Source organism: Rhea americana, unplaced genomic scaffold (genome assembly GCF_003343005.1).
Source record: "Rhea americana isolate MKP2758 unplaced genomic scaffold, rheAme1 scaffold_302, whole genome shotgun sequence".
Taxonomy (NCBI): Eukaryota; Metazoa; Chordata; class Aves; order Rheiformes; family Rheidae; genus Rhea; species Rhea americana.
The window spans coordinates 401,073-420,187 of NW_028186427.1; the positions used below are offsets into that span (position 1 = coordinate 401,073).

Here is a 19,115-nt window from a genome sequence, read left to right on the forward strand (position 1 = left end):
ACTGGTATGAAAACATACCAGTTATCTAGTCAATGACAATCCTAAACTAAAGAGCAAGTATCTTTTCAGGCAGAGATTTCCCACTGATATCTGTTCTGCTGTGCTTATACCTGCTACATGGCATCTTCATCCTTCACAACATCCTGAAGAGCAAGTCCTACTGGCAACTGAGGCACCAAGCCAAGAAGTTTTCAGCTGTTTATCCAAGAGCTCTTTGATTTTGAATCGTTTCTTGAATTCTTTGAGCCACTTTGCACTCCATCTGAAATACAAGGTCAGGGCACTGTCTTTTTTTGTGTTTGCTCTTTATTTCTATGGCTTTTGCCATGGGTGATGCATTACTTGGTATTACAAAGGTTTCAGGATGAACACTTCTATCTATTTCAAACTTGGGATGCAGATTGTTTCTTTGCTTTTTGAGGCTCCCTGCTATCCACTGATATGCTATCCACTGATATGCAAGAGTTTTCACTCCTCCTCCTGCTCATCTAACATTTCTTATGTGGTATTTGTTAAATCTAATGCTCTCAGGGGATTTTAAGTGATTAATCTTTCCCCCTGTCAAATAACTCTTTGTTAGAGTCATCATTACAACTGAATGGTGGGCAAACAACAGTGAAGAGGCAATCAGTTAAAGCAATACATTTTATTGCCAGGTACCATTTTAGGCACACACAGCAAAAGGTACCATTTAGGCACACACAGTAAAAGGTGGTTTAGATAACAAAAAAAGTCCACCCACCTGTAAATTGCTATTCAGATTATTTCTTCTTCTATATTTTTGAATCTCAAGAAGATAGCAGATAATCCTTATTCCTGGGGCATCCCTGTTCACTTGCTCCATTCTCCTTACAACACTCATTTAATATCACTTAAAATCCGGGAAATCATACTRGATATTTCAAAATTTGAGGAAGATGACCCCAACAACCTTCTATTTAAATCTCTCTTTCTCTGTGGTACCACACCAGTCCTCCTTCTGAATACTCTTGACAAAGCTTACAAACAATTCCAAAGCACAGAACTTTCAACTTATATTTATTACAGATTTTTACAGAAAGTCATTTTACACCAATAAACTTGAAAAAAAAATAAGTTAAATGTAAAGCTTTCACCATATAACTTAAGTGTTTCAGAACAATTTTATTTTGCTTATTTCATTAGGTGGCAAATATTGTACAAAACTGCCACAGAAAGTGATATTTGAGTACAATTTTAGATTAAACTCTGTACCTGAAGCACTGAATATTGAGCACTTTAAATGCACTAAACAATGTAGCTATGTAATAGCACAACCCAGATGTCAAAATATCTATTTTATACACAAGTTTAAAAGCACTTCAAAAAGTTCCATGGACTCCAATTGATATCACACAATTTACTTCAAAAGATACTTATTGCAGAGTACCTATGCAGAGTACCTATACTGAGTAATTTACAATACTGTTCTGAGGGCTGTGGAAAAAAAGTAGCATATCGAAGGTTAATTCCACTGATTAGCTCCAGCGATGTCAACAGAATTTTTGCCATTGATTTCAAGGATGCAAAGATTTATCTACTCATTTTTTCTATTAGATAAAAGGTGTAAGGGCCAGCTCAGAGACTTGCAAAACAGCAGTCTGAAAAATACTTCATAAGACACACGCGCAGCATGACAATGAAATAGTTATCATAGATTTCAAAACTACAGCCTTTAGCACTATTCCATATGAAAGTCACAGATAATTTGCAGCAAAAGCAAACCAGAACAGAGATGAGAGCACCACTGTCAAACTTGGCTGGGTTTCTTTTTAAGGCTATTTAAATATGTTTTGAGAAGACAGATATCAGTACTTTTGTTTTCTTCTCTTTTCTTTGGGGGTATTACATCTACCCTGGGAAGTATGGCATCCTGCTTTTAACCAAGTTGTTAAAATACATTTCAAATTAAGTGGTCCTGTTCATGTAACTTGCTTCAAAACTACAGATAGGCTCCAACAGCCATGATCTAAAGATGCACAACATGCACATCATAAACTACATCATGTGTAGTTTAAATATTTAATGATGAACATTACAACTTCTGAGCTTAAACAGATTCAGTATAATAATTTGTCTCATCTTGATAAGCTGAGGTTTACCTGGGTTTTATTACTAGAAAACAGTATCAGAATACTTGAACATATACTAAACATTGCACCTCATCAGGCTTTCAAACTTTTATGTTAAAGTTATAATTTGATGATAAAAATTCCAAACAGGACAGCTGAATATAATGTTATTAAAACCTTACAGGATTTACATTTCAGAACAAGAGGTGCAAATGTGATGTTTTAGCTATTTTCATGTGAAGTGTACAAAATGTTATAGGCTTTAGGTCCATTCTAATTAGCATCAACTAAGTCATTTAGGTTTTCTTTAATGTTAGAATTACCTACCGTATATCAATGTGGTTGGGTGCAAGCATACTGGAGCTTACTTTATCTACAACTTTGAGCTGGCTAGACATGTGCAAGCTCCCATCCAGAACCTGAATTAGAAGTATAACTATATACATTCCCTCTAAGAAGTGTTATTAGCTTGAGAACAGTGCTAAATTAACACAGCTCCTAAGTTTCTAAACCAGAGGTGTCTTTTTGGTTACTAAGCTTGTACTTGTCTGCAGGCTTTAGGACAGATACACTCCTCACAACAAAAGGACTTCAGAAATACATTCTTGGTAATATGATGAGTAACTTGCTGCTTCTGCTGTACTTGACAAAGCAGTACTTTGTAGGATCAAACATTAATTTGCTTAAGAAATTCAAGGTCTTATAAGCTAGTTTATCCATCTTTCATTTCTGTTCACAAAATGTAAAACAAAAAAAGTAAAAACAATGTAAACCATTACATGCAAATTAAAAGCCTGAACAGTCTTTGGTGTTGGGAATCCTTTTGGCAACTGTTTTAAGTGAAGGATGTGCCTTTCAAACATTTAGAAATTCAGATATTTATCTGAATTACTAAGCACATACAAAAATATGAAATAGCAGCATGCTTTTTTGAAAACTTTTTTTTGGGGGGGCAGATATAGTCTGCAAGTTTGCTGCTCACTCTTAACATGTTTCACAATCTGTTTAGGATGAAATGTAATCAAAGACCACATTTAGGCTCAGAGCCTCATGAWAATTTTAAGCAAGTTTAAGGATGGACCACTGACTATTTTCTTGGCAACAGTCCTCACACTGCAGCTCAGTGAGGTGGTTGAAAACTAAATCATCAACAGAAGATTAATCTTCTGCCAGACTGATCTCTTCATCGTGCTAAACCCCTTTCAGCAGCAGCAGCAGTCTCTGCTGCTCTACAGGAGAATCATTGCAGTAAGAAATGAGCAGCAGCAAAACAGTGTTAGAGTTGAGAAAGTCATTAGTTCAAAGAACCATCACCTCAACTGAAGAGGCACCACTCAGAGCTGTGGCGATCTGTTAATCTCCTTTCCCCCAAAGCTTCTCATCTACTTAGCAAAAACAACTTGAAACAATTCACCTTCTATAAGTGTTTTGGTAACTATTATGCTGTTTAAACCTTTAAGCCCATTGCTTATGGCATTTCCCATGCAACAAAGATCTTCCATAGCCAAAGACTTAAGACAGATGTTCTTATAAATTTTACAGATGTTTTTCCAAATTCAAATCATACTTAAACCAAACTCCACACAGTGTACTACCCTAAGCTTGTACAATACAGAAAAAACTATAAACCCCCAACAAAATCATGCAAAACAAATCAGAAAGCTTACATTTCTAAACACAAATTAAACTGAATATAACACCAAAATAATACAGTTCAAGGTCTTGATTAACAAAGTATTTGCATATTAATAATTTTTTTTTCTTCTTCTTTTTTTTTTTTTTTTTTTTTTTTTTTTTTTTAAAAAAAAGGTCAAACTTGAGATAAATCAAAATAAGTTCCTACCTTCCCAAATCCTGGTCCTTCAGATACCAAAGGAAATTTGAGCTCTTACCTTGTATTTCCCAGTTATTTTAGAGTAAATATTAATATTTAGATATTGAAAACTTTTGTATTTCTTTCCAAATGAGAATAACTCAAATCCCTCAAATTACCATATTAACATGAAAGTGAATAAAATGGGAAAACATCTTTAGAATTTTTGCATTAAACAGATATTTCTGGTTTCATGGTCCATTTTAAATTGCGTGAGATCTGTCAAAGTAAATCTTCAAGTTTTATCACTGTTCTTATGACCCAAAAGAATTTTGATTACCAGTTCTCTTGCTTAAAAGGCATCAGTGGAGATTTACATCATTCTGTCAGCACAAATTAGATAAAAAATTGCACCAATCCCAGCTCTAAAAAGCTTCCATATTGTTAGGTGTTATGCAGTTATGTAAATTGTAAAAACTGTATAATTTTTTAATGTATGATAATCAAGCTAACTTTAGATGCATATTAAATCTTGTAATATAATGGCAACTAATCATCTGATAGAACCAAAAAGTGCCTTGCACAATAACTTGTCATCTTAACTTCCTCTGAACTTCTGTATCTTAATTTTCCATGAATCATTTCAATCCTGGACATCAAAGTAGTCAATTACTGGCTCTTCTTTTAATGATTTAGGTAAACCATTGTTTCCAATACTCCTGAAATTAAAAGAATATTAGATGTTACTCACCTACATAAAAAGAAAGATACAAAATAAATCCATACAACTGCCATAATGTCTCAGTGCGTGCATGCACACTGTATCAGTAGATGGCATGCATTACTAAACTATGTTTTAATAAAAATATTAGTGCTCAAAAAAGTAACATCCTAAAAATCACAGTTAACAAAGGTGGTAAATATATTGTATTAAGTTAGTATGTATAATGTGTGTGGCTCAATTGATAAATTTATTTTGGGGCCTTACCAGCAAATATCATTTACTGCAATATTTACTGTGCAAGCAATAACACACTGAAGCCTAGATGTTCAAATGCCATCTTTTTAAAAGAAAGAGCAAAAGAAATACAGAAGCAAGTCATTGGTCAAATCTGCTCACTATTAAAAGCAAAAGTTACCGAAAGATCTACAGCAACACTAAATGCAAATATTGTAAAGATCTTTGTCACAAGACAGTATCAGGTCTTCCAAAATATTTTCTAGAAGAAAACACTCCTAAAGAAACTTCCCTTCCAAGAATTAAAATTAATTGGCTAAAATGGTTTACAACTTTGTCACGTGATCCCCTTCCAGAAAGGGCACTGAACAGATGAGAATCTCATAGAAGTAAGTGGAAATAAAGGAAAGCAACCTGCCAGGAAAAAAAAACAAAAAACAAAAAACAAAAAACAAAACAACAACAACAACAAAAAACTCCACAGGTTGAGTTTCACACTAAGCAATCATTTCAGATATGGTGTTTTGCTCTAAATGCCTTGTTCTAAAACAGTTAATTTTCCAGAACTGCCTACTTCGTATTCCAGCAGCACCTAGAACACCCAATACCTACTGCAATAGTTGCAGCAAAATTAAGCTGTCTCTTCTTCCAAATGAGAGTTGTCCCCTCCTTCCTGACGTGACATTATTTCAAAAGCTAATTTGGAAATAACTAGAGGGAATGCAAGGCGGGGGGGGGAGGGTGGTTCGAAAGGTTTAAAAACAACAACAAAAAAAGAACAGAAGGTTAAGCTACTTTTAAAAAAAATTTATTACTATGAGATGACTACAGGTACCTGAAGGTGGCAGGTCATAAAAAGTAAAAACTGTTCTATTAGACTACTCAGCCAAGAAGCTTTATATATCTCATCTTCAGTAGTTTTCAGTATCTGAGAAAAAYGTAGTTCACCTTTAGCCAACTGTGTAGTGATCTACACAGGAAAAAAATTTATGAACTGTCCAAATAAATCATTATGCCACTAAAACATTACTAATTTTCTTTTAAATAGTTAAAGGTTAAGGGGGGGGAAAGCCCCCAAGCCCTCATCTTCCTCCAATTGTCTAACATTCATATTAGAAAAAAGGAGAAAGAAAAAAAGTCCACAATATTACTGCTTTTAGACCACATAGTTAATCCTACATTTTGTTAACACTTCTTTTCAATTTTAGTTCTGTGAAAAGAAAATCTCAGCGTGGGCTGCAAGCTCCACAGTGGTGTGGGCTGAGAAAACCAAGAAACAGTGAACTCTGAACAGTTCCTCAGTGAACTCAGCACTAAATAAAGAGCACCATTTTACAATTTCCTTACTTATCTGTTTGTTTGTAGTGAGGAATAGGAGGTGGAGGTCTGCTCTGCATTTCTTTATCTAGCACAGAAGTTAAGGTATTGCTTGGACAAACAGATTTCCCTCTAGAGAAAGAAAACAGAAGGTTATGTTGTTTACATGATCAATTGGAAATTATATTCATTAAGTAGTAAGGGCAAAGAAAGTTACTTTTACAACTAGTAGTCCTGGTGTCAGTGTTCGTATTTGTATATTTAAAAAAAACTATACAAATATTTAGCTTTCCAACTGTGAATGGAGAACAGATGACGTACAACTTCAATTACTGAGAGTAAGACATTCACCATCCGAATGTCTCTTGGGCAGTATGCCTATAGAAGACGCAGAAGTAGTTTGCTGCATTYGAGTGCTGGTGCCCTGACTGCTTTCTCCACATGAATCTGTGAAGTGTCAATATGATCAATTGTTAAAAACCCTAGAGGCACAACACTTGTGTTCTGGGTAACAGATACCTATTCTTTCACAGAGTAGATTTTATAGTTGTCCTTTCATAGAACAGATATATGATCAGAACAACAATTGTAATAGTTTAGCTTGACCTCCTTTGAACACAGTTTACTCCATCTTTGCAAGATGACATCTAATGTTTTGGAATCACGTTCTCAAACTCTGACATTAAATCATGTTGAAGTAATCGAGAAAAATCAAACAGGATGGCACTCCAAGGAAGTGTGGTGAAGCCATGCTCTCAGGAACAATGAAGCAACAGTGCCTCTTTCTTGTCAGTTGGTCCAGGCACACAAGATCCATAAATCACATGGGGCATTAGCAAAAAGATCTGCTCTCCCTGCCTGTCCACATCAGATACACTCTATTCGATGACCACAGAGGACACCACAGTGAAGAATGCCAGTCACGTCTAACCTCTCTGCAGTGCAAGTGCCACCCTCTGGCTGTTCCAAAAAACAAATCTAATAAAAAATTGTCCAATAAGTAGCAAACACGCCAACATGCCATGGAGCATCCTTAAACCTTGCCAGGGGTCAATTTCTTACTCCTCTTAATGCTGTCGTATTGGTATTTCAAGACCAAAATCAAGTTCTACTGTAGCAGTATAATAGCCATTCTGTGCATACTAAACTGGATTGCTTTCCCATTTCCATCTGAATGCCTCCTTTTCTAAGGAATACTTTATTGCTTTTCCAAGACAAATTCTTGTTCTGCAAGTATAATCTGTACACGATATCATTTGTTAGTTAGCTATTTTTTTTTTTTTTTTTGAAGGAGAAAAAATTAGATGGGCCTCTAAACTTGAAAATAGATACATAAATGCTATCTCCTATCCTTTGCCACCTAACCTGTTTTTATGCTTTAACCAGTTAATTTTATTCCATGTTGACAAGTATTTCCCTATTTATGACTTTATCAATTAATACAGCCTTATCTTTGCCAATATATTTATTCTTACAAGCATCATCATATTTAAAATCATCATCTAACACATACAAATAGCAGGCTAGTGACCTTATTCTTGAATTACATATCTATGCTATGACATTGCTGTTTATTCTTAGATACAGCAAGTCACTGACCTTACTAACACTTCATTGCACAATTTAGTTACACACTGTATGAATAAGCAGCTTCTTGAAATTGTTTCAAACCTGGTAATTTTATTTCTGTCCCTTATTGTGTGCGCTAAGACAAAAAGAGAGCAAGACAAACAATATATATTCTCTACTTAGGCTATGATATCATACATCATTGTCATAATTCTGCAGTAGCCTTCCAGTAATTTTCCAAGAAGTCATTCAATATATTCTCTTAGCCAGCCTACAGAACTCATTCTATATATCGTCTTACTATTCTTACTGCTTTTATGTCTTTGATAAGTAAACTTAGAACACAAAATATGACTTAAAGAATTTACATTTTCTAACATAGCTACAATATTTAAGAATAGTTCCATTTTATTGTTATTATTCAGTAACAATTTGTGCATTTGAGTTAATTTCCACCTAAACGTAGCTTAATAAAAAAATACTAATGACTTCTGCTTAGTAAAAACAGCAAGTGACATACATACTAATATAATTTAAATATACACGAACTTATCTAATTATAAAATTAAAATCTAACCTCATACTAAATTTTGTGTAGTTTTATTTATATATATATAAAAAAAACTATATAGAAAAATCTGTCTACAGATAAATATATATTAATCTGACATCTAACTATTAACATCTAACTGAAATCTAACTAAATGTAACTTAATAGAGGAAAAATATCCTAGCAATTATTTTGTTCAGTAAAAATGACATACATCTTATCTAAAATTGTGATAACAATTTAAATAGAAGTTATGTAAATCAGTATATGTACTAAAATCTAACTCTCATGTTAGCAAAACAAATAATGCTATATTCAGTCACTGTGCACATGCAATGAATAGGAAGAAATAGAAATCTTTGAGGAATGTCGAGAACAGAATGAAATAAATTGAATCAAACCACTTGGCTTTCTGGCAACTACTAGCCTTTGGACTAGAAGAAGCTGTTGTCAAATACTCCAACATCATTCTGGAGCTTGAGTTATCACTTGTCTGAAGCTTCAATAACTTTTACATCTTGAAGAAGTGGCAATGAAAAAGACAATTAAAAGTAGCCTTGGATGAAGCCACTGAAGTGAGGAACATCACTATGCAGCTGAAGCAGATAGAGCAGTGAATGCCTTTAAGAGTGGTAGAGGTCAAACAACACACCATGCATTTTTTTGCATTATACGCTGTTCCCTGAACAACATAAGTAAAGGAGCAACTGTATCCTCTCTCTTAATATCATAGAGGAAAGTTTTCCATTCTCAAGATGCAGAAAGCAAAGCCTTTGTTTTTAAAGCATAATTATCTGTCCTTTCATTTCTCTGACACTTTCTCTTCTTCACTAATCTCTTATTCCCCTTGTTCCCTCCTCCACTTATTTTTCTAAACTGAGCTTTTTCAAGTATGATCTCCCTTCTCACTTTCCCTGAGTAAAAACAAAAAGAGGTAAAGTAGTGCCCCATTTCTCTTGAGAATTCAAGACTGTAGCAAAGCTACCAATCCATACACAGGCTCAGCAGCAGCTCATGGCACTAGCAGCAGGGAAGGTGTTCACTTCTTATAACTACAGGCAAGATCGACAGATAAAGCAACTGGCTGTCAAAGATCATAATTTGACAGTGCTAGACTAAATCTGACAGCATTGTAACTAAATAAGCTGCTCAGTGAGCAGCAGTCAAGTAAGCCTAATTTTCACATTGACATCTAGTTAATAACCATACTTTAATACTTCAACAACCATACTTTTCCCCCAGTTGTATTCCCTTCATTTCCTCCCCTACTGTGAACTCTATTCCATGGCTCCTCTCCAAGAATCTACAGTTCTGCTTAKCTATCTCTTAAATTTACAGCAATTCCATCTTTCTCTTTGTCTATTAACCAAAGATGGAATATATTCTGTGGCAGGTTCAGAGAGAAAATAAATAAATTCCAGTAACAGACTTCTTCAAAGAAGGTGCAAATTCAAGTGCATCTTCTCTATGCAGCAATTAATTTTAAAAAATTATTAATTTACTATTATACTATGTCAAATTTATCTGAGGGCAAAAAGACAAAGCTACTGATGAGATCAATAGAAAGCAGCCTTGCAAAACCTTATTTTCTAACTTTTTCACTTTTTAATCTGGTTTCTTCTCTGAAGACTTACCTGACCATTGGAAATAGAAGATCATGAAATTTTGACTTTATTCTTTACCCACTTCAAATTGCTTTTAAATTAATTCAAATGGAAGTTAACACATGTTGCAATGACACTAAATAAACTAATTCACCTAAGTGATATAAACATCCAAGTATGTAAGCAACAGTTAATAAACAAAATGAATTACATACTTCACTGCAGTGATAACAACATTACGCTTTGGTTCATTGTCATAGCTCACACTTTCAATCCCATAAACCTGAGCTAACTCATGGATGATTCTGCGATGATCTCTGTTCATTGGTGGGTAACAATGACTCTTCTTTGTATGCTTGCCCTGAATTCAAAAAAAAAAAAAAAAAAAAAAAAAAAGGTGAAGTTTTTCTTCTGTGGAAGAAAAAAAAAAGTGCTTCTACTTCTAAACTTTTGCCACCACAACATTAGTACAGCAAAATGGTTGTATCTCAGTATGAATAGAAAACTCATCTAAAAAGTCCATGTAACTCCCAGCAATGAAGTAGTGTTTTCTGTTGATCACATCACCTCAAAGCACAGTGGGTGTATATATGTGTGTGTATATATATACACACCCCACACACATATGTATGTATCTAAGTTTAAAATAGAAATTATGCATGTATTGATAGTTATTTTCACCCATTCTACTCATATCCCAAAGAACCAGTATACAGTAGTCTTTCTGAATTTTTCAGAATGATTTTCCAGTTTAGAATCAAATCTAATACTAGTGGTTTATTTTTCAGACTGACTTTGCGATTCACATACTGTATATTACTATGAAGGTATCAGATTTAACTACTACTTTCTTCTACCAAAGTAGCAATTTATCTCTAAAATCCGCTATGTAATAGAAGTCTACTAATGTTATTAAAAAGCAACAGAATTGAAGTTTTAGTTTCAGTTAAAAACTGCTAACAGTTGATTTGACACTGATTGCTACATAAGCAGTAAAAGAATACACAACAAATGGACCTTCTTTCAAATGTTTTGGGTGATTTACTGACAATAAATATAGATAAGCAGTGGGCACKCAATGCCTCAGTCTGCTGCAGGGACTCTGACACTCTGCTTCAATCTTTGCTTTAGTCTTCACCATGGTCTGCCAGGACTTTAGACCTGCAGACAGGGCTTAAGTGGAAGAAGAGCTACCAGTAGTAGAAAAAGTTCAAGTCAGGGATTTCTTGAGAAATAGCTTATACAAGTTCATGGGACTATATGCAGTGTATTTAAGGTTACTGAGAAGAGATCACCCCAGTGTCACTGTACATCCACTCTATTTTTGAAAGGCTGTGCAGATTAGGGTAGGTACCCAACAACTTGGAGAAAGGAACCTATGTTCAAAAAGAGCAAGTGAAACAACACAGGGAACTACAGGTTGATCTACTTCACTTAAATCCCTGAGGAAAATCATAGAGCAAGTCCTTTTGAAAGGCATTTTTAGGCATAGGAATAAGAAGGTCTGTGGGAGAAGCCAGTGTGGATTTACCAAAGGTTTTCAAGATCTGACTGGACAAAGCCCTAAACAACCTGGTCTGAATTCAGTGTTGATCCTGCTTCAACTAAGAGGTGTGGTTACATAATCTCTGGAGATCCCTTCCAACCAAACAGAATGATCTCCTCAACATCTTCTGACAGCCTATACTATCTTTAACATCCAAATGCAAATGTTTGGTTAGTGCATTTCTGGATTACACAATGAAAACTGATAAATTGAAAGCAGTCACTTAAAAAAATGTCTCATCTAACTCAGTAAGATGAAGAACAACTCATTTGAGAAACAAGTGTCTTAAGAAAGCATAATTTTGATAAATCTTAAACCACATAAAATTAATTCACACCTATCACAGTATTGCATGAAGTAATTTTGATGCAATACTGTGCATTTTTTCATTTCTAATAATCCAGGAAACTTAAACTTAATATAGTCTAGAAATGTCACCTTTTTAAAACAGATTAGATTAAGTAAAAGAATAAAGACTTTGAAATTATTTGAACTACTGCAGTAATCAACATGAAGGTTCTTAAAATCTTTGCTTGGGTCTTTTACTGTAATACTGATTACAGTTATTTAGAAAGAGGAATGCTACTTAACAGTAATCCCATTTGTCATAATCCCTTCCCCTTCTATCCGACTCAGCAAGAGATTTAATCACCAGTTCTTACAGAGAAAGGCAAAATGAGGAGAAAACTCATCTTTTCTGCTGAGACAAAGAAAATACTACTTCTGCTATAGTCACCAAGTTCCTCTTAAGAGCACCACATGTATCAGAGCACCACATCAGGTATATATTGTAGCTATCCTGTAAGTGGAGGATTAAAGCGTGCCTCTTCTTGGGCTGTAAAATAGCTAAATTGAGAATAGTAACAGGACCTGAAACTTTTATCAATCTTTTCCAAGAGTAACTGCTCTTCAGGGTAACACCACATGCTATTCAGAGAGAATTTTTCCTCAGCAGTAAATAGCAATAAACCTCCCACTCATTACAACACTAAGTATATAAACAAATATTTGCATGAGGAAAACTCTGGAAATTCTGTACTTATTTATGATTACTAGCAATGCTTTCTTTAAAAAGTGGTGATGGTTCCAGGCTCAGAAAGAAGAACAGAATTTCTGTATATATAGAGGCAGACCTGGATGATACAAGTGCTTTTGTATGTCAAAAGTGACAACTTTGCTTTGCTAGATTAGTACATATTGATGGGTATAGGGGAACACATGTTCATGAGACAAGCAAAGTCATATAAACAGCTATGGCTGAAACATTAATGCTGAAGCTTGTAAGTGACAAAAAGGGTCAAAATCCTTATTATTACTCATTTACCCAGTTAAACTGAAGTTGTTATCCCCAAAGGAAGGATGCAAAAAAAGTGAAATGGGTAAGCATAAGCAGTTACAACCTATTGAATAATCAGTAAAGAAGACAGTACTGATATAAACAGAGCTACATGAATGCTTGACAAACTAGCACACAAAATACTTTGAGTACAAATATGTAAAACTCTATCTAGAAACAAAGAACACAACCCACATTTTGAGTGAGAAAGGATTTAGAAGTCACAGTAAACAGACAACTGAATGCAGACTCGAGCACGAGAGGATTTATGAATCATGGCAGAAGAAAAACTAAACATAGTCTTCTACCATAATGCCATGTCAACAGTATTAATCTGATCTTTAGACATAGAAAAAGGGCAGCTGACATTGATATGGAATATACTATTAAAAAAAAAAAAAAAAACAGTTGAACACTTTGGGATACTAAAATACATACTATTCTAGTGTCTGTGCTCCAAAATATTGGTGAACTGAGAAGGTACAAGAAAAGTTTCAAAAGTCTTTTAACCAGGACAAAGTATTTGTGGATGACAGCTTATATAATCTGTTTAGCCTGTCAATAATAGTTAACCTCAAAGGAACCAAGTATGATAGGATAGAAGTTGACTAAGTTAAAAAAAAAAAAAAAAAAGTTGCCCATTTATATTCAGGTTTGAAATAGAATACTTTATTTTTTGTTTCCAACAGACAAACTGGCAGTATTCAACCAAAAGAGGAATATAATGCAAGGCAACATTGACACAATAGCAGCAGCCCCAGCAGCTACTCATTGGTATGGGTAAGATAAGCTCCAGTAGATTAAACAAAAAAAACCCCAAACATACAAAAAACACCCCACACAGTTCCTGTTCTTTGCTGATACTTGGCTTAAAGAGTTCCCAAATACTGCGTTTACCAGTGATATGTGACTTTAGAAAAAATAAAGCCAAAACATGAGCGTAAAACATCCTTATCGCTGGCGAGAACATGGCTTTGGAAGAAGAAATGAACTTGTGGGTCTCTGACTATCTTGTTCTAGCACACAAGAGATCCCAGAAAAAAACTGCATCAGAAGAAAATGCTTAAAGAAAACAACTTTTTGGGCAAATACAGAGAACCATAAAGCACTGTCTCAGGACTCCCCTACCATGAAACAGATCCATAAATAAAAATGTGAATCTATCTTATGGGCCAACATAAAAGGTTCCAGAATCAGAAGTGCTTAAGCTAGAAAGTGCAGTGGAATTAGGAAACTTGTGATGTTTCATTAGCCCTTCAAACAGGACTTATCTAAAGCACTCCTGGAAAAAAAATTGTGGGAATGCAAGGTAAACAGAAAACCCATTAAAGAAAGCCTATAGATGCATAAAATTTAGAGGCTTGACCCAGCAGTGAGGAACCTGCTTGGCTTGCCAGACAAGACTGAAACAAGCCAATTAATTCAACTTGGTCAAGCTGGCCAGAGGCCTGAATGAGAAGCAGTGATAACACTTACCAGTTCAGAGATATCTTCAAGACAATACAAATACCTGTGCTTGCAGGATGAAATATGACATGGGGGCACAAGGAAGCCTTTGAGACTTCAAGACATAAAAGGCAGAGAAAAGGTATGCCATAAGAAGGACTAAGAGCAGTATCCTGATATCACAGTGCAATGCACTTTATCCCTCTTATGTCATATACTAAACAGTTTGGAAAGAAAAGAGACAGCATGCTCTCCACACATGCTGCAAAAAGAAGTAACTCTAGTCTCAGGTAGCAAGGTACAAGTAAATTTTCTGTTACATGTATACACAGATCACCTGTATAAGTACAGAAAGTTTGTGAGCAGTGCAAAGAATGCATTTCTAAAATGGTCCTCTAATCAGGAAAGTGGGAGTCATGACTAAGCATTTTAAGGAGTTTGACAACCTTGTGAAACTCACTCACTATGTAAATAGAGATTTCTGGGGACAGGACATTAAGATTGCAATCGGACTCCTCAGGTATTGATTGGGTTGACCCACTGAAGGCTTCATGAAAGAAGAATGACTTCTTATCTGCATCTGAGTTATAATGTACGGATTCCAAGCTTCAAGATTTGTTGCATATCTTTGGTATCCTGAAAAGAATCTGTCCCCTTTCAAGTATAAATTTGACTTCTGAGGACTTCTTGTACTTTATGGAATGGCAATTCCCAACTGCCTGCAGGGCAGGATGGTCTAAAACTGATCCCTTAGGTACTGAGTTGTCATGTGGGCTTAACTGGTTCATCCTAATCATGATAAAAGCTTAAGTAACCATCAGGTGATTGTGCCTTTAGGTCAGATAGGGAAAGGACTGTCACACATACAGTTTTTCATTTTTCATTCTCTTCTATAATGCAAGCACTCTTTTCAGAAGACACTCGATGGTTTACTTTGTAGAATCATTATTTAACGAATGTTTGGCTACTGCTGAGAACTAAAGCTCTGGAGATGCTCCTGAGCTCTCCTGTTCTGCTGTATTTTATATTACTAATTCTTTGTATATTACAAATTCAAGACCTATGCTTCTTGTTTTTTTTTTTTGTTGTTTTTTGTTTTTTTTGGGGGAGGGGGAGGCATATATTATGTATATTGATCAGGTATTAATGTAGGTATGTATATTGCTATAGGTAGTTATCTTTATATATATAATGTATAATACAGATATACATTAAGCATATTTTAATGTAATATACTTTAATATATATGTGTACGTCTTAACAGGACAATTACAGGCAATATAGTGTTGGAAAAGGTTTTTGTAAGCTGATAACAGATGTTCAACGGATCTCTTACTGAATATCTGAGATTGCAGAGGCCTGAATATAATGAAATATAGACAGCTTATTTTAGTCTTTCACTCCAAGGTGGAAAAAATGAGTAATATGAGACAGGTAGAGAAGCACAGATTGTCCATACATAAGAAAAGGAATAAAGTTAAATAACTGACATAGAACATAAACACTCAGGGAGAAAGAAGAGACAGGAGGAAGGGAGAAAGAAAGGGGGTTACTGCTTTCTATGAAATRTTACTGTTTCTTGAGCTAAGGGCAACTGAGTATAGCTTGCTTTACACTGTCCTCTTTACCTTGCATGTCAGGTCACATACGCTGGCCTTTCAGTCCCAAAGGCCTAATTCTGCTTTCACTAAAAGCATATGATTGTGTCCATTTTACATGACCCTTCCAGGTACCCTAGAGTATGCCAAACAACTGTGGTAGAGCCTACAAGGCCTTACTAACAGGGCTAATGCAGATACATCTGCTGGAAGATATCCATAGATTCCTGAACAAGTTCCACTAGCAGGGTCTGGAAAACTGAGGACTTCCTCCTCAAGCTCTTTGAGCCCTTAAAAGCCGTATTTGATGATTAACGATGTATTAATGGAAAGACAGAAATGAATCATTGCCTACTGCTGCAATAAAGCCTAGCACTCATTGAATCTTTAAATGAAACTTAGTTGTCAAATTGATCCTGAACTATGCCTTCCAAAAATGTTGTTCTATCTATGAATAAAACATGCACTTCATTACAGTCCAAACAAATCTAATGTCAGTTCATAACTATTAGAATTCTAGTAAATAATATTCAAAATCCCCCAAAATACAAAATACCCCAAATCTTCTCTTAGTAGCTCACACAATATGTAACTACTGACCTTATTCACAGCCTCCACAAGCATCCTCATTTCCTTCTCAATATCACTGACAAATTTTAAATCTTTCCTGCAAGAACAATACAGCAGGTAAATGAGATAAGAGACCTCATATTTGATGCCTTCATTTTTTGTAACATTATCCTCAACAAGAACAAAATTGAAGCAATCATTTTACTGAAGCAATAACAGGAGCAAGTGTACATTTTGGCTTATACATTATTCTATTTATTACACTATTACTATTACACTAGTAGTGTTAGTATGTTATCACTGCTACAAAGATCTTGAATTCTTTTCCCTTCAGGCCCTGAAATCAAATCTAAAACAGTATGATACAACTTTACTATGTGATGATACAACTTTGCACTTTCAAATATATAATTTAGATTTGAAGTCATCTTTCTAGCATCTTTAAATTACTTCCCATTAAGGAAATCCTTTAATTATACAAATTATAATACAAATTAGCATGAGAACTGAGATGGGGCAAACAGTGGATTTTTTTCCTAAGACAGAAAATGTGCACTGACTCTGGTCTTCAACACATCCAACATAACAAAAAGGGAGGGAGATGCATAAAAGGCTACCTACAAGGAAACAAAAGGCCCTTTACACAAGATATTAAGGAGTTTATAATCATTTTTTTTAACCCTATTTAATCATAGGGGAGTTCAAATCCATCAAATTTAAGATATCCTTTATTTGAAGAATTTCCCTAGATTTAAAAAAAAAAATAGATTTTTCCCTTGGACAATCAGAGGTATATTTTACAGGTCAAACGCAAATTATTTCTTGAAAGAAAGGAATACTATACTATGTCAGGCTAACAATTTATCCTGGCTTCTTTTGTACAGACAAGTCTTAGATTATTTCTGCTTCGACAGTTTCAGCATTTTTGGTGGTGTTAAGTCATAACTGCTTTATAGCTAGTGACTGGGACAACAAACATACACGGCAATCTGACTTGCTGTGGACACTTTATGCCCATTACTAAGAAAGAAGAACAGATCCTGCAAAAAGATTCATCTCAGGTTCTCTACACTGCAAGTTGGTGGTTGAGAAGAAAATTCTATATAATATTTCTGAGAGAGACTCAGTTTTTGATATATAAGGCTCAGATATGTTTTACACTTACGACTGAACCAGGAGCTTTCAACCTGATTAAAACAGGAATTGCTAATATCCCAGGCCTGGGCCATAGTAAGTCTGCCCTTAAGTTTCAGACATCACAGGGACCTTTAGAGCCATGGTCAAGCTTACATACAAGGGTGAGTGTTGTGCTCTGTTCTTAAATGTGCAGATAAACTAATTCCAAAAGTAAGGTTAATCTTTGTTAGAGCACTATCTTTGTGAAACACCACTTTGCGAATGATGTCAGAATTTCATCTGTCAAGAAGTGGATGCGTTACCACAATTTTGGATGTTGAAGTGAAGGTAAAACTACAAGATTAAGTGGTCTCAAGCAAACATGCAAAATGGCAGCACTGAGTAGCTTGTCTATCAAAATCATCTGATCACTAGCCTGATGTACGCAGTGCACCCCTGGAAAATCTTCAGTTTCATAATAGACATTGTGGATGGACACTGCACAGAATTATCAGCATCTGTGCATGTCCTGATGAAAAAACTATTAGCTTGGGAGAATTCCATAAAGGACCTGGACCTGTAGAGTTAAAAAGAAAGGGCCCTCCAGATACATACAGTATGAATTACAGAATCAGCCCATGAAGTGTGAGGCTTTGAAAAGAATGTTACAATCATCACCTCTAGCCAAGAAAAACACTGACCCTCTCAGAAACATCTTAAGTCAAGTCCAAGGAGTCAGAAAGCAAATACCACATGGAGCATCAGCCATGAACATCCAATCCAAAGAGAAGGCCCATGAGCATCAGACACTTAAGATTTAGAAATCCACTGAGAAATCAGTTCAGACAGGAAGATATGTTCAAAATCAACCCTCCAGAAGCCTTCAAAACAGAATTATCAGCTGACAATGATCAATGACATCAACCAGGTGGACATCTTTTCAAAAATATTTGGAAAGACTGACCGACATCTTTGAGCTTCAAGAAAGTCCAAGACTGTCAAGGCTGAAGAATTCAAATAGGAAGACAAAAACAGCAAGCATACCATTCTGAGGATGGAGTGAGGAAGAAACAATTGACTTATAGAATGTCATCCTTTAGGAAAGTTAGATGGACTCTGATAAATTACAGAGAAACTCATTTTATGGGCAATATTGAACATCCACAGTTTCACTGCCTCTTTAAAAAGTAGAAASAGGGCCTTGTTCCCCTTTGCTTGTTACATACTACATTGTGACAGAGTTGTAACTACTCAAATGTGTGACTTGCTAAGGCAAGCGTTTTCTGTGCACTTGTCCCTCCAGAACCTTTCATACACGAGAACTCGAAAGAACATCAACCCTGAGCCACACAGTGATCTAAGCAGGCTCCAACCTACARACTGTCTGCAGAAGCTCAGCAATGCAGATGGCGGGAGAGACTGAAAATTTGCTTCTCCTTTGAAACCATGGAGAAGATTGAGAGTGCATAAAGTAGGTACAGGAAATTTTAAAGAAATGATAGACTTCACCATTCCTTACAGGTTTCCTTTGAAAGAGATATCCTCTACAGGCATCTAGATTGCCCTGGAGAGCTCTGAGCTCTCTATGTAGCATGAGCCTCA

General features: G+C 35.3%; 1 protein-coding gene across 2 annotated transcripts in view; it reads right to left on the bottom strand.

Moving 5' to 3' along the window:
* Window positions 1–3,895: 3,895 nt before the first annotated feature.
* The window catches only part of NFX1 (nuclear transcription factor, X-box binding 1), a 56,830-nt gene continuing 41,610 nt past the window's right edge, over window positions 3,896–19,115 (bottom strand). Inside the window, exons 21-24 of one of the 2 annotated variants that reach the window (XM_085309748.1) lie at window positions 16,428–16,494; window positions 10,117–10,262; window positions 6,209–6,310; window positions 3,896–4,622 (exon numbers count right to left, since the gene is read on the bottom strand). In XM_085309748.1, the coding sequence (XP_085165874.1) occupies window positions 4,547–4,622; window positions 6,209–6,310; window positions 10,117–10,262; window positions 16,428–16,494 (391 nt within the window). In that variant the 3' untranslated portion in view covers window positions 3,896–4,546. The remainder of the gene's footprint in view (window positions 4,623–6,208; window positions 6,311–10,116; window positions 10,263–16,427; window positions 16,495–19,115) is intronic. The other variant, XM_085309749.1, reaches the window with a different exon arrangement.